The 13,442-nt window shown below is 46.3% G+C and overlaps 1 protein-coding gene across 3 annotated transcripts in view; it reads right to left on the reverse strand.

The window, feature by feature from the left end:
* The window catches only part of synr (BH3-only protein sayonara), a 42,732-nt gene that overhangs the window by 1,660 nt on the left and 27,630 nt on the right, over window positions 1–13,442 (reverse strand). For all 3 annotated transcript variants that reach the window (XM_089549173.1, XM_089549172.1, XM_089549174.1), the window contains exons 6-11: window positions 12,903–13,029; window positions 10,647–10,845; window positions 10,429–10,573; window positions 9,098–9,211; window positions 7,477–7,621; window positions 193–278 (exon numbers count right to left, since the gene is read on the reverse strand). In XM_089549173.1, the coding sequence (XP_089405299.1) occupies window positions 193–278; window positions 7,477–7,621; window positions 9,098–9,211; window positions 10,429–10,573; window positions 10,647–10,845; window positions 12,903–13,029 (816 nt within the window). The remainder of the gene's footprint in view (window positions 1–192; window positions 279–7,476; window positions 7,622–9,097; window positions 9,212–10,428; window positions 10,574–10,646; window positions 10,846–12,902; window positions 13,030–13,442) is intronic.

Below are 13,442 nucleotides of genomic sequence, written 5' to 3' on the forward strand. Positions count from 1 at the left end.
ACCACAAATGCTCTCAGGTGGGACATTTGTCTGCTTTTTTTTTCTTTTTGGTCTGCAGTGCTTCAGGTTAGTCTCCTACCTGTGCTGTCCTTGGGTACTTCATGGGTAGTCAGCCCGCACAAGCGTCTAAGATACACAGTTGCCAGCAAGTAGAAAACAAAGAGTATGGGAACACAGAGAAGAGGTACACACCCTGCTCAGCGCTCTCTCAGCGTAGAACAACTGTGCCGCTTCGTCCTCTTGGAAAGGATCAGTGTCTGCATCCATACTGTAATCGACTGGAAAAAGTGCACTTCAATTAGAACTTCGAATAGTGAGGTGGGATAGAAAAAGGAGACAATTAGACGATGCTTGCATTTTTTCAGACAAGCTTGCATTGAGTGCACTGAAATGCTGTCTCGTCGATAGAAGCCTGTGATGCCATTCGACACAATTGCATTTGACGGATTTTGAACTTCGCAGTTAATCGGCCAAGAACTTTTATATCTGTTTGCCTCATTGCTGAGGGTATTTACGCCTGTTTTCTTGGTACATCGTTGTGCGCTGTTACTTTTGTGCATCTTTATCGTAAAGGCTTTTTCAATTCTCCCAACTCGATCAGTGGCTCGTTTGTGGTGAAATTGCGCGCAGAGCTTGGTATTCCGACAAATTTTGTCTCAAAGTAAGTTTGACGATGGTACCATGTTCAGTCGCACTTGATGCAAACCCGTAATCTGCGCACCGAGATTGAAGAACCAAAAACCCGCAACACTGGGTTTTCGTTGGTGGTGGTGACGCTGCAGCTATTGCTGCTGCTGATGATGATGACGTGGCTCTTCCTTTTGGAACGGGCGGTCACATTTGGTGTGTTCTAGCCTGAATGTTGCATTAGTTGAAAGAAATAGGGAAGCTGATGTCTCGACCATCACGAGACAGAACATGCTTCCGTCGCGTTGTTGCGAAGAGCAGTGGTGGCACCATCTGTTGCGTGCAGGAGAAAGCGCCGCGACGCAAAAGAGCCGAGGTCGAGCTATGGTCAATGCGCACATGGCGCCACCACCACCCTTCGGTGGCAACCTGGCTCTGGCGGCTTTCAGTAGCTCGAGATTGTGTTCATCGCCCCCTACCAAAGTCCATGAATATTAATTCAAAGGTGCTATGGGAGGCTGCCGCCGTACGCAGCCCGGCGCCTGATCTCCAGGATAAGATCCTAGATTGGGCCTAGAGGGTAGCGGAGGCCTACCTGCAGCCTAGGACCTCTCTCCCTCCCCCGCTGCCCGTTCCCTTTCGGGATACATAAAGCTGTCAATTAATCAAAATCAATCTCAGAGCAGACGATTACGGGTTTGCACCTTGCGCATCTGGAACGGGCAAGTTCGATTTTGATTTTTTTTTTATTCAAGAAAATTCAGACAACACAGTGGCTTGGTGCAGAGGGCAAAAGGCGAAAATCAATCCGCCTGACTGGGCCCTAAGCACCACTCGAACACAACAGCAAGGGGCACATATATACACATAGATAAACAATATAATGATCACAGTGCAAATGTTTGTGCAACACAACTTCCTAATAGAAACATTCATTATATTCTTATTAAGCAGAAAACACGTCTAAAAAAATCACAGGAAAGGACAGTGCAAGAGCATAGATCAAAAATATGTATGGAAACTAATAGTATACCTAGAAAAACAAAAGAAACAAGAAAAAAAACACACACAAAACAGAGCAGTGCAAAAGCAGATACAGATCCCACATATATATAAGAAACTAACTGTGTACACAAAAAAAATTACCGACGATTACATTACTTCCTAATGCGAAATTTGAGCGCAGCAAATAAGCTGTTTCACCTTTTCGATAGATTGAGGCAAAGAAATCGAGCAACACATGTATGCGCTATCACAGAATTTTTTTTTTATTTTTCACACGTATTCGCAATTTCGGCTCGGGCGGTGCACATATACAGATCCGCCGCCACCGATCTGGCTCTCTGATTGCCACCGCACAGGGGTTGCATTGGAGGAGGAGCGAAGAAAGGAATTAAGTTCGAGCCGGCGCTTTGACAACCGGAGACTCGCAGGAAGAGGGGGGAGGGGGGCGGCGTGTACACCCAGCGGCAAACGATGGGGGCAGAAGCGCGCGCAGCAAGCGGACAACACGATAAAGGGAGGAGGGAAGAGATAGCAGCGACTGACTGATGCCGCTGACGCCGATAGCGCTGGGGGGATGAAAGGGGGGCGGAGCTGGTTACGAGGCCGACGACGACGCGAAACCCAGGAACGGACGCCAAAGAGCTGCGCTCTAAAAATAAAACAAATGTGCGATCAACAGAAAGTTGTAAGCAGAAAAAAAATTAACGTGCATTTTCCTGAAAATAAATTTTCGACCGCTTACAAAAAGCAAAGAGAGGAAGATTTCTCCATAATATCAATTAAGTCAGGATGGGAGATCAAAAGGTTTGGGATTTGCCAGTTTAAAGACTGCCTACCATAGTTTGTTCTGTTTCTTGGTTTTTGTATTTTGGTGTGCCTGAACTCATATCTTGTTTGATCGGTCGTGTATTTAGAAAAAAATTGTTGACGATTGGCTATGAGTTCCAAGAATGCCACCTGAGACAGTCGCTCATAATATAATATTTGTATAGGTAGTATTTGGTTTTTGCTGAAGTAGGAAGATGTGAGTCATATCTTCGTGATGGTTTAACGTCCTTAAAGGGCCACTGCCCAGGGTCCGGACATTTTTGAAAAACAAGCCCACTGCATAGATGAGGCATCGAAGATAACCTCTGCAAAATACTAGAGCCATGCGCGCCCCGAAAAGCTGCGAAAATTCAAATCAAAGCCCGCTCGTTCTTTCCTTCAACAAAAACGGGCCCGGCCCACTACTCTGAACCCCGCTGACGTCAAGGGGGGCTACTTTCGCTAAAGGCACTCCATTGGTGCATCGTTCTGACTGACGGGAGAAGGTTGGGCGTAGCCTTGGCGTCGCGTCGTCTGCACAAGGCTTTCCGCAGAGCCTTCTGTTCTGGCTCATGCCTACAAACCCGCATGAAGGAACAAAAAAAAAAAACTGCGGAGGGAGCGTGCGGCGACAGCCTTGAACCCTAGCCATAAAAAGTAAAAAATAGTAAAACTGAGGGAGTTGGTTCGCTCCCCCCCCCCCCCTCCCCCCGCCGTGATCACCTCACGAGACGCTCTGCGTACGCGCTCCCTTCTCAGATTTTTTTCTTCTATGCAAGCCCTCCAAAACAAGGTTTTAATTACTAGTGCAGCAGAGCCTTTCCCTCGCTCGCCCACTTGACCGCTCCGCACACACACCGCTTATCTTTCGTGCATCTTGCGTACGCCTTGACTCCAATGAATGACATATGCTTTGGAGCGGAGAAAAGACAAACACGCATGGAGAAAAGCAAACGGGCGGTTGCCGGGTCCGCGCTTCGCCGTGTGTTTCGAACACAACCGACTTCCGCCCCTCCGCTCGTGAAACGGTGGGGAGGCCTAAAAGAAAATGAAAAGATGTCTCGTTAACTGGGAATGACAAACAGATGTATGAAAGGATGCGCTCGCTAACGTACAAGTCTAGGTGGTCGAGCCGATCGCGCCTCTCGATCGTTCAGTGTGCGGAGAAAATGCAAAAACCAAGAAAAGAATTCTATTGAAGGCGGGGCCATGACGTCGCCCTGTGACGCACTCCACAGACACCACGCCTCCGGCTTACACCGGAGAAGGAAGTGGTGATTTTGCCTTGCCGAGCCTACTCGACGAGGAGCGGGAGAGAAAAATTTCGAGGAGGGAATGGAAGGAGAGGAGGCTCGCTCAAAGTGAGGTAGAGAGTGTTTGGGATTATGGGGTGGGCAGGGGCCCTTTAAGCAACTCGGGCTATGAGGGGCTCCGGAAATTTCGACCACCTGGGGTTCTTTACATCGCACAGTACACGGGCCTCTAAAATCTTGCCTCCATCGAAATCCGACCGCCGGTGCCGGGATCGATACCGCGCCTTTCGGGTCAGCAGCCGAGCACCATAACCACTGAGCCACCGCTTTGAACCAGATAAGTACCGTTGTCAAACTTGCTGCGAGACAAATGTTTCCGCGATACCAAGCTCTGCATGCGCGCTTTCACTGCCTTTTGTTAAATATATTGAAGTAACACGCGTTCAGTTCCAATAGCTTCACGATTTACACTAATGACGTAACCGTATACGGCATACAGCGGGTTGGCTGATCAAAAAAAAAAAAAGCTGCATTTTATAATTACTTCCCCTTATTTAGTGCGTTTCAAGAACTGAAAATGCAACGGCAACATTGAAAACAAAGCTAACAGAACGCGTGGCAACGTTTGCGCTGAGCAACGCAACTGACTGTTGCGTCGCTCACAGAAAATGAAAAACAAATTCTCTCGGCCGAACCGCTCACTTATTCGGGCTCAAATTTCGCACATATGTGGCGTTTGGCTTTCGTTTAGGGGGTATTTGCCTAATTCGGTCAGAATTATTCGAAAATCTCCGCCGGCGGACCAAAATAGCTTTCACAGCCCTGGTACCATCTGCGCAAACCGGGGGAACCAGTGTGTGTGTCTCTGTGTCTTTCTTCGTGGTTTGTCCCGTGGTTGCGCAACCTACACCTTCACAACATCATGTACCAACTAGGCCCAACCCAAGTTTTATTGGAGTGCCCTACCGTTGAGGCTGTGGCGAAACGCAAGAGGGTAAAAGCGGTTGCGCGGTTCGTTTGAAAGTGGTTTAGTTTGGTATTTGGGGATGACTTCTCAAAATCACGTAATTTGGGAGTGTCAGGATTCTCCTGGGGCTAAATCGCATGGTATTCCAGACCTTGCCGCCTGGGAAGAACTGATCCGGAGCCACGACCCTGATCAGCAAAGACTGATCATCTGTCGGGCGGAGACAGCTTACAGGACTTTCTCCGCGTTCTTCGGTGCTGAGAGCCGGCTGAGAGGCACACCCTCCTAATTGCTGCGCCCAGACCGTGAGGCCCCATGATGACGGGAATAAAGTTCATTCATTCATTCATTCAATCAAGGAAATTGCTCAGTAATTGTCTCGCGTACCAGTGGACACCCGAACCGCGCCATAAGGGAAGGGAGGAATGTGGGAGTGAAATAAGAAGGGAGAAAAAAGTGCTTTCTTCACTACTGTATCAAAATTGGGGGCAGCAAACATTGTTTGCAGGTGACTGCCCCACTGATCGCACTTTCCGTTCCTCACATGCGTTTCACCGCAGCCTCCCTGCACGGTAGAGTTCTCGTTCGTCCGGAGTGCGTGTGATGGCGCTACCGGCATCATAGCTGTGAAAATACTGCGAAAGCTTACTGCTTCGGTTCAGGTGTCAAACCTTCTAGCCTCTATAGTTCAGGCTAGTCCCCCATCCAAACATGATATGAAACAAAATTGACCTCCAAAGGACACCTCTGTGCGAAATTTGAGCCCGAAGAATGGGGCGGCCAAGACGAGATAATTCCCGATTTTCTCTGATCGACGCAGCATTCAGTAGACGCGGGGTAGTGGCATGCTTATGAAATGTTTGCACTGACGGATATTTTCGTGAAAATGAGTAGAATGAAAAAAATAAGCACGCAAGAGTAAAAAAAAGTTTAATATTTGCTTTTTAAATCCCAGCTAAATGTAACCAAACTTCTAAAAAAGGCGAAGTGTCCTAGTCCAGTGAAACCAACTCAGGGTTGTTCATAGTCGCGTGGCCTAGTCTTGAGTATTTTTTCGCTCTTAAGTTTAATTAGCTAACTTTTTAATTATTAACTTCAGGAAGAAAGTGTCAATGCAAAAGTTTTAGATCACCTCGAAAAACCGCTAGTAGTGCTATTTCCGTCAAGTTACGATTTACGTAGCTTCATTTATTGGCCTTAAAAGAAAGTTGTCACGTGACCAGCTGCTCGCTGACTTCTCTGCCCTAATGTGCACCCAAAGTCTCATCGAGGAGAGGACTTAAGAAAAAAAAGATTTTATGTGGCACAGTTGTCATGTGGAAGCTTTTTCTTATTGTGCGGGTTATGGTTAAAGGCCGGTAAAAAAAACTACTTTACGTAAATATTACTTTGCTGTAAATGTCTCAGTATAAGCTGTTTCTCAACGCGATCTACAACTTTTCCATTCACACTTTGTTCCTAAGTCAATAATTAGAAAGCTAGTTAATTAAGCTTGACTAATTAGTCAACCTTGAAGAACGAAAAAAATACTGCGGACTAGGTCACGCGACTCTAAACAACTCTCATTTGGTTTCAGACGGCTAGGACACCCCGTGTTTTTTAAAAGCTTGATTACATTTAGCTGGGACACCTGGTATATGAGTGCTTCGAGTAAAAATGTTGCGCGTTTTGCGTAACTGACAAGGAGCAAGCACCTGGAACGACGCGTGGCCTTCGTCGTTCGGCTCGAAGACAAACTCCGTGGTTGTCTCTAGAGGCTGTCAAAATTACTTTTTGGGCACAGCCAGTGCCCATTAGCTAACAGTTTCTTTCTTGTTTAATTGCTGGAGTTACGCGAGCACCTGAGGGTGCACAATTTTACCAGCTTGATGTCGTATGACATGCATAAGTCATTGCAAGGGTGCTATGGAGTCGAAATGGGGCATATCACAAATGAGACTTGCAGGAGCACATTAAGATATGATGAGCATGCGCGGGCCCACCATGAAGTGCAGGTGCTTTGTTTTGAAGTGAAGCAGTTCTCTTGCAATAAACCTCGTAAACAGTGTTCGAGTATTCCGCGCGTAGACTGTAGCCGTGCGTTTCGAGCCAGTCCTTTGTTTCGTTTTGATTCGTTATTGTCTTCAATAGAACCAGAGGACTAAAATAAAATGGTAGGCGCGTACTGCGGAACTAGTTTTTGGCTGGCCATATGCTCATCACCTTTTACCGCAGTGTGCAAGCCGTTTAAGTGCAACGCTTTAATGTGGCGCTCTAGCTTTATTCCTTTACCGATACCGCTTACAGCTAGCGTAAAGTGCGCATGTGCATCAGGGTGTCAGCGTCAGAAGAGGGCGTTAACGGTGGAGGTAGAGCAGTAACGCTACGCTGAATGTTCTTGTTAAATGATTATTTTCGCAACTGTGGCTAGCTAGAAATCTTGTGACTGTTTGCGTAAGGGTGTTTTCTTTGCGAAAGGCAATGTAATTCTGCGCACTCTTCCTATTATGGTGCATGTACGATCCTGATGTCAAACCTTCCCTGTATTTTTTTTATATTGTCTCTCTTGTATGTCCGCTCTTCTCTCTGTATTTTTTGTTATTTTTCAGTTTTTTTTACTTATTTATGCACACTTAAAATAAAGAACCTGTGTACATTAACAGATGTTATTGCATCAGAGGCATCCATAATGGATACTGAAAGCTTTGTTGGTGGATAGCTCGCGTTTACCGCTCTGTAAAAGTAAAAGTAAAAGTAACGATATGAGACGATCTCCTCACTGGTGCACGAAAATAAAAAGCACTTGCTATCTGTTTTGCCACCCCATTGTTCACTTACCACCGTCGAGCTTGATCTCCTTTCCAGTGGCGTTTTTGATTGAATCTTTGATAAGCCTTATCCTTTCCTTTCGCAGTAGCGCGGACTTCTCTCGACACCGCTCTTCGAGGATGGCGAGGTCGTGGTATATAATGTTGTTGATCACCTGCCACGAGAATAAAGTGACACTGAGCTCTATCTCTGTTATTGAAGGCTGTGGCGCAATAAGTTCCCGCGCGTGAAACAAACATTTAAAGAATGTTTTAATCAACGAAATACCCTGTACAGTTGAGCCCACTTATAACGACCGCAGTTATAACGAACGCTCACTTATTATGAACGAGGGCAGTGCTACCGTTAAAGTATGCATTATAGGCAATGGGACTCCGTCTCAGATTCAACGAACAAGCGTAGCGGCGAAACTTGGCTAGAACGAACGAAGAAGCGCCATAAATTCGGTCTCGCAGTCGAAAAATCGGCGCATCCGGTAAGCGCGGAGTTTGAAGAGCGCCTCCAAATTTCCAAGCCGTGGCACCCGTCCTTGGAAAGAATATGGGAACCTAAAAAGGCAGTAGGAAAGGCGAGACACTGCCGATAAAACAGCACAGTTTTACCAAATGCTGCCGTCAAAAACGAATGCCTTGAAAGGCGAGAGCTGCGCTCGTCATAGGGACCGCAAACTTTCGCTTTAAAGTGCTTCTGTGCACGAGGATGAACGGCTGTGCATGGCGGCTGTCCTTTGTCGGCGGTAAGTCTATAGCAAAACGCATGTGATACTTTGGGAGGTATGCGTACGCTTTCGTACTGCTAGTGCGTCACTTATCGCTGTTATTCGAGGAGCGTGTAATTTTCATAAAGGCGATGCACGATTTTCTCGTCGAGCGGTTTGGTGAGTTCATCTGGACCAGACGAAGACAAGTTTTGGCCAAGCATCCTGCCTGAGACTCCCCTCTCCCTTGTTCACTTGGTTTTGTGTTGCGGTTGCGCCCAGAGAGACAGCACATAGAGCCGCGTTTGCATGAATGCGACAGAAGTCGACTCCAGTCCGCTTTTTGGTGGAAAGAGAAGGTTTTGAGAAGAGAAGTTTAGTTTAGTTTATGGGGTTTAACGTCCCAAAGCGACTAAGGCTATGAGAGACGCCGTAGTGGAGGGCTCCGGAAATTTCGACCACCTGGGGTTCTTTAACGTGCACTGACATCGCACAGTACACGGGCCTCTAGAATTTCTCCTCCAAAGAAATTCTAGCCGCCGCGGCCGGGATCGAACCCGCGTCTTTTGGGTGAGCAGCCGAGCACCATAGCCGCTGAGCCACCGCGGCGGCTTTTGAGAAGAGAAGGGGTGACTCTTTCTCTGCTTTCTTCCTCGACGATTTTTCACTTTCCCTCAAAAAAATGCGCTGGAGTCGACTTCTGTCGCATTCATGTAAACGCGGCTTATGCCTGTGCGTACACTTACTGCCGGTGCGATTTTTTGTGGGCTTTCGGCTCAACCGAATTGTGCGGCTTGGATCGTTTGTTAAAAGACATGCCTAAGGCCCTGTGAGTGCTCAAACATAGAAAGCATTCTGCGCACCACCTTCGCTCACAGCGCCGTACGCACTCATCGCCTCCTCTATTTCGTAGCATGCTGTAATGACTCCTACCATTTCTAGCCACTGCTTCAAGGCTCCAGCTCTTCTGTACGCACTGTTGTAGCAGTTGAAGGCGTGTTCGCGTCGTTCTTGTGTCTTCATGTCGGTGAAAATGAACGTCACTGCCTGCAAAATGAGAATGGTAAGAAAGGAACATGTAACCCTCGGGCCCCATAATTCTGCATAGAGATAACACGGCAAAAAAAAAAAAAAGTGCAATACACACATACGCAAACGTGCGCCAATAAAAGCACCTGCTCGGCTCTACGGTTGTCGATGAGTGAAAATAAGAAGTGGCGCATTAATTTCTCACGTTTTGCTTTGAATTTGGTGTACCGGTTGTCGAGTTTATCAGGGTTCATTGACCTAAATGCAACAAGCGTATCTAGCCTCCCGCAATTAAATGTACGCGCAGTGGTTGTATATGATGGTAAGCTAGCAGATTGAAAGCGTTAATTCTCCCCCACACGGCCAGCATGTCGTCGCTGTCGTGAAGAGTAATCTCTACCTGGCATACCATAGCCACGGCCGCTCAATGGAGGCGCACTTGTAGTGCGCTCTCCATTGAGCGGCCGTGCCATAGCATACTGTTTTCAGCAATCATCACAGAAGCGCTCCAAGGCTAATGTTGGGATATGCATATTTGACATCAAAAGATTGGACAGCGCACAAAATGTACCTTCTACAAAATGCATTACCGTTTTAAGACCGGCGACAATTAACATACGGAGAGGAGAAGACTGGATGCATATTATCGAGTCCATTTCCTCTCCTTGCCACTTTGGGAATGCAGCTCAGATTTTCGCTGTTACACGGCGAATATTTCGGCCGTATAATAGTCTGCATACGATGACGATATCATACGCGCAAAAAAAAAACCCCGAAGTGCAATGTACTCTAACGTTACTATTACCGACTGTATCGCGTCCAGATCCATCATGGTGTACGCAGTATGCATATAAATACGACCGCTGATATGAGCGCCGCATAAAAGAAAACACTGAAAAGGAAAAAGGGAATAACTTCCAGCCACCACATGGCTTTTAGAGTATGCATGCCCGCCAAACACCATCAATCAGGATACGTCTCGAAAGGGGTTCATCGCGTGGCTTTCGAGCCGCATCGCGTTATGCCGGGGACTCGATCGGCCTCCCGGTACGCATATATCGTTCGATGCAAGTCTGTCTTTGCTCGTCAACGCCAGTAGCGCAGACGTGCCCTGAATGCGTGCGAAAGCTCTGATGAGAATATTCTGCTCGCGCCGGTCATCTTCACGGTGCGGTGGTAGAGCTGCTTTTCTCTCTGCACCTCAGAACGGAGAGGAGCAGCAAAAAATAACGCACCTTGTAAACCGTCTCTATTTCGCTGGGCCCGCAATAAGGGAAGTCAATGTTCTTCAGATAGCGCTGCGCGCCTTGCAGGTTCTGTAGGGCAGCGCTGAGATTGTTCCGTGTCTCCGCGGCGCAGTAGTACTGCCTTTTCGAGTCGCTGCAGAGAGAACGAGAGAGGAAAGAGTGAAGATTGAAAGTATTCAGCGGCGCCTTGTATACTATATACGTGCCTCTCCGGGACGGTGTCCAGGTCCTTCCACTTCTTGAGCGCTCGGGAGAACTGCGAGCATGCCTGTCGCACCATGAGCAGCGCCTGGGACCACTTGAAGTGCGTCAGGTCCACCTGCTGTTTGCAGATGTGCAGCTTCTCGAGGTCCAGAGCGAGCTGACATTCTAGCTCGCTCCCGGACGTCTTCGAGATGATGCTGTCTGCGCGCGGTGAAGGCAGGGAAAGAAAGGCGCGACAGTTCCAGTCGGCCGATGTCGGAGGATAGAAATACAGCGTAACAGATGTGCAGTCGTGAGCAATTTGAGAGGGTAGAAAGTTTAGGCATTTATTTATTTATCTGGTACTGCCAAATGCCTCTTGTCAGTCTAGGCAGGAGTGAGTACGTGAGGAAAATCAAGTGATATGCACTACAAATCAATAAGAAAAATGCGAGTGACAGGTAGCCATGACAGAAGGCGCACAAATACATACGTAAAAAACAAGCAAAACTTCGATGACGTGACAGTGACGTCATGAACTAAAGAAGCACACCACTGCAACGTACAAACGAAAGAAAGGAAATAGCTACACAAGGAATAGCGAGCGTTGTTACAATAATTTCACGGCAGATACAGAGGATTCGACCGAAGACATTTCTTCAGATCGATTACTGCATACAAATTACGTGTGACCAGCGCAGTTTTCTCTCTTTTTTAACTAGTTATCTCTTGGCGTACATCATTCAAAACTCATGCTCAAATTTAGTGAAGTAAGCAGAAAATTCGCAATTTTGTGCACAACGTTTCTGCCGTTTGATATTGCTCATAAGTATACACGGATTCCTGGCTAGTACAGATGTTCAATAAAGACTTCGAACGACGTTTCTAGCTCTGTGCAGCGATTTCCGCTTCTCTTGTCCGAGTTGCGCCCGTTTTTGCTGAATTTGTGCTCGCTTTACAACTCCTTGTTCGTTGAATGTATTGGCTTTTAATTGCATTAAGGATAGTTGCCGGGCCAGTTGGTACATGATCACACCGTAAAACAGCGCGCTTACACGGGACGAAGAAAGAAGACACGCACACACACAGCGCTGATACTTACAACTGCATGGTTTATTGCATTGCTCGCAATAAATACCGGAAAGGAGAACAAAAAACAACCAAAGGAAGGCGAGGAGATAACCTCCTGTCGCATCATGTCGTCAAAGGTTATTCAAGATATTTAATCTCTTTTCTTGTCAGTGCCATCGATGGAGTGCTAACGCATGACGCGCCTTTCCTGTCTATGATGAATGCTTCATATAGTTCACGTTTGTGCTGATGATTGTACCGCCTCAAAATCTGGCTTCGTCCAAGGTTAGGTGTGCAATGACAGGCAGATACGTGTTTTGTCAGCGCTGTGTGTGTGCGTGTCTTCTTTCTTCGTCCCGTGTAAGCGCGCTGTTTTACGGTGCTTTTAATTCACTGCATTAAAAAGCTCGGCTGCAAGAAAATCTGTTGCAATAATCTCGCTCGCATAACATAATGTAATATGTTACGAAGCCTGGGATATATCAGTCTTTGACACTGTCTCATTCAACAAAAGCGATTTGATTGCACGGTGTTTGTGGGAGCCGCTCTTTCGTTAGATGTAATCTTTTATTGTCGAAATATTACTTTCGATAACGGTGTTGAACAAATTCCGTTGTTATGGCGCGTTCTGTATTGTTTTTAACCGCCTGGATTTCATCAGTTTCCACAGAACGGGTATGGAAGGTGAGATCTTGCATTTCGTTGTGCTTTTCCCAATCTTGACAATGACAGCTTTCAACCGTGTGCGATTCATGTCACTGGGCGCATCTCTTTGTACGCACTCTGTCAGAGGCATTCAAAATTTCGTGTTAGCGATTGCACAAAACTAACTTCTGCAACACAAAGAAAAATTCATAAAAGCTAATCAGCGGTTCGTCAGTATTCAGTGTCCTTTTAATTGTCGCGTATCACGCTGTGTTTTTCTCTCTTTTTCTTTGGTCATTGCTATGCTATGCAAATCTCTGTTGTGATTGTTTTTTCTTGCATAAATTGAGTGAGTTTTGGGCTAGCAAATTTCCTAGCTGAGTGCCTATTAGGAAGTTGACACCAACACCTTTTGTACATGCTTCAAATTACATATTTTTATTTGTAAAAATTAAACAAGAACCTGAAGTGCACAGTGTCGTTCTTGGGAACAGAATATCATAGCCGCGATAGAAACCGTGTGAAGCGATTTAAACAAATAAAAATCCGATAGTATGCCATACCTAAAAGGCTATCTCTGTCTTGGTACAGTTGGGCAAGCTCTTCGCAGTCGTTCGAAAGCTCCTGAACTTCTTTTTGGAGAACTTCAATTTGCTTTTCGGTTGATTTTAGCTCGTTCTTGCATACTTCCTGCAAAATAACAATATATTTGCTAACATTCTAAACTACACACTTCAACATTTGACGCCATAATTACAGTGTGAACAATGCCAAATAAATTGTTTGCTGATTTTTTTTTTCACACACAATAAGACTGTACCAGACCAGACTCAAGGTCTGGCCTTCTTTAGTAATGAATGGTAGGAATGCAAGTGAAGTCCACGGGGGTGCAGTTTTGATTTAAAAAAAAAAATGACAGTCTGTCTTGTCGTCGAGGTAGGGGGATATTCAAAATTCCTCAAGTGCGCTTTTCCACATAACTATAACATAACTTTCCCACATAACTATAAAAAAAAACTGTGTGGGCTACAAGACAGGCGCTAAGGATGTGGATAGAATTGAAGCAACGTATTTTGGAAGAATTAAACAAAAAGCTAGTCCTT

Source organism: Amblyomma mixtum, chromosome 6, assembly GCF_055824585.1.
Source record: "Amblyomma mixtum isolate Tamu chromosome 6, ASM5582458v1, whole genome shotgun sequence".
Lineage (NCBI taxonomy): Eukaryota > Metazoa > Arthropoda > Arachnida > Ixodida > Ixodidae > Amblyomma > Amblyomma mixtum.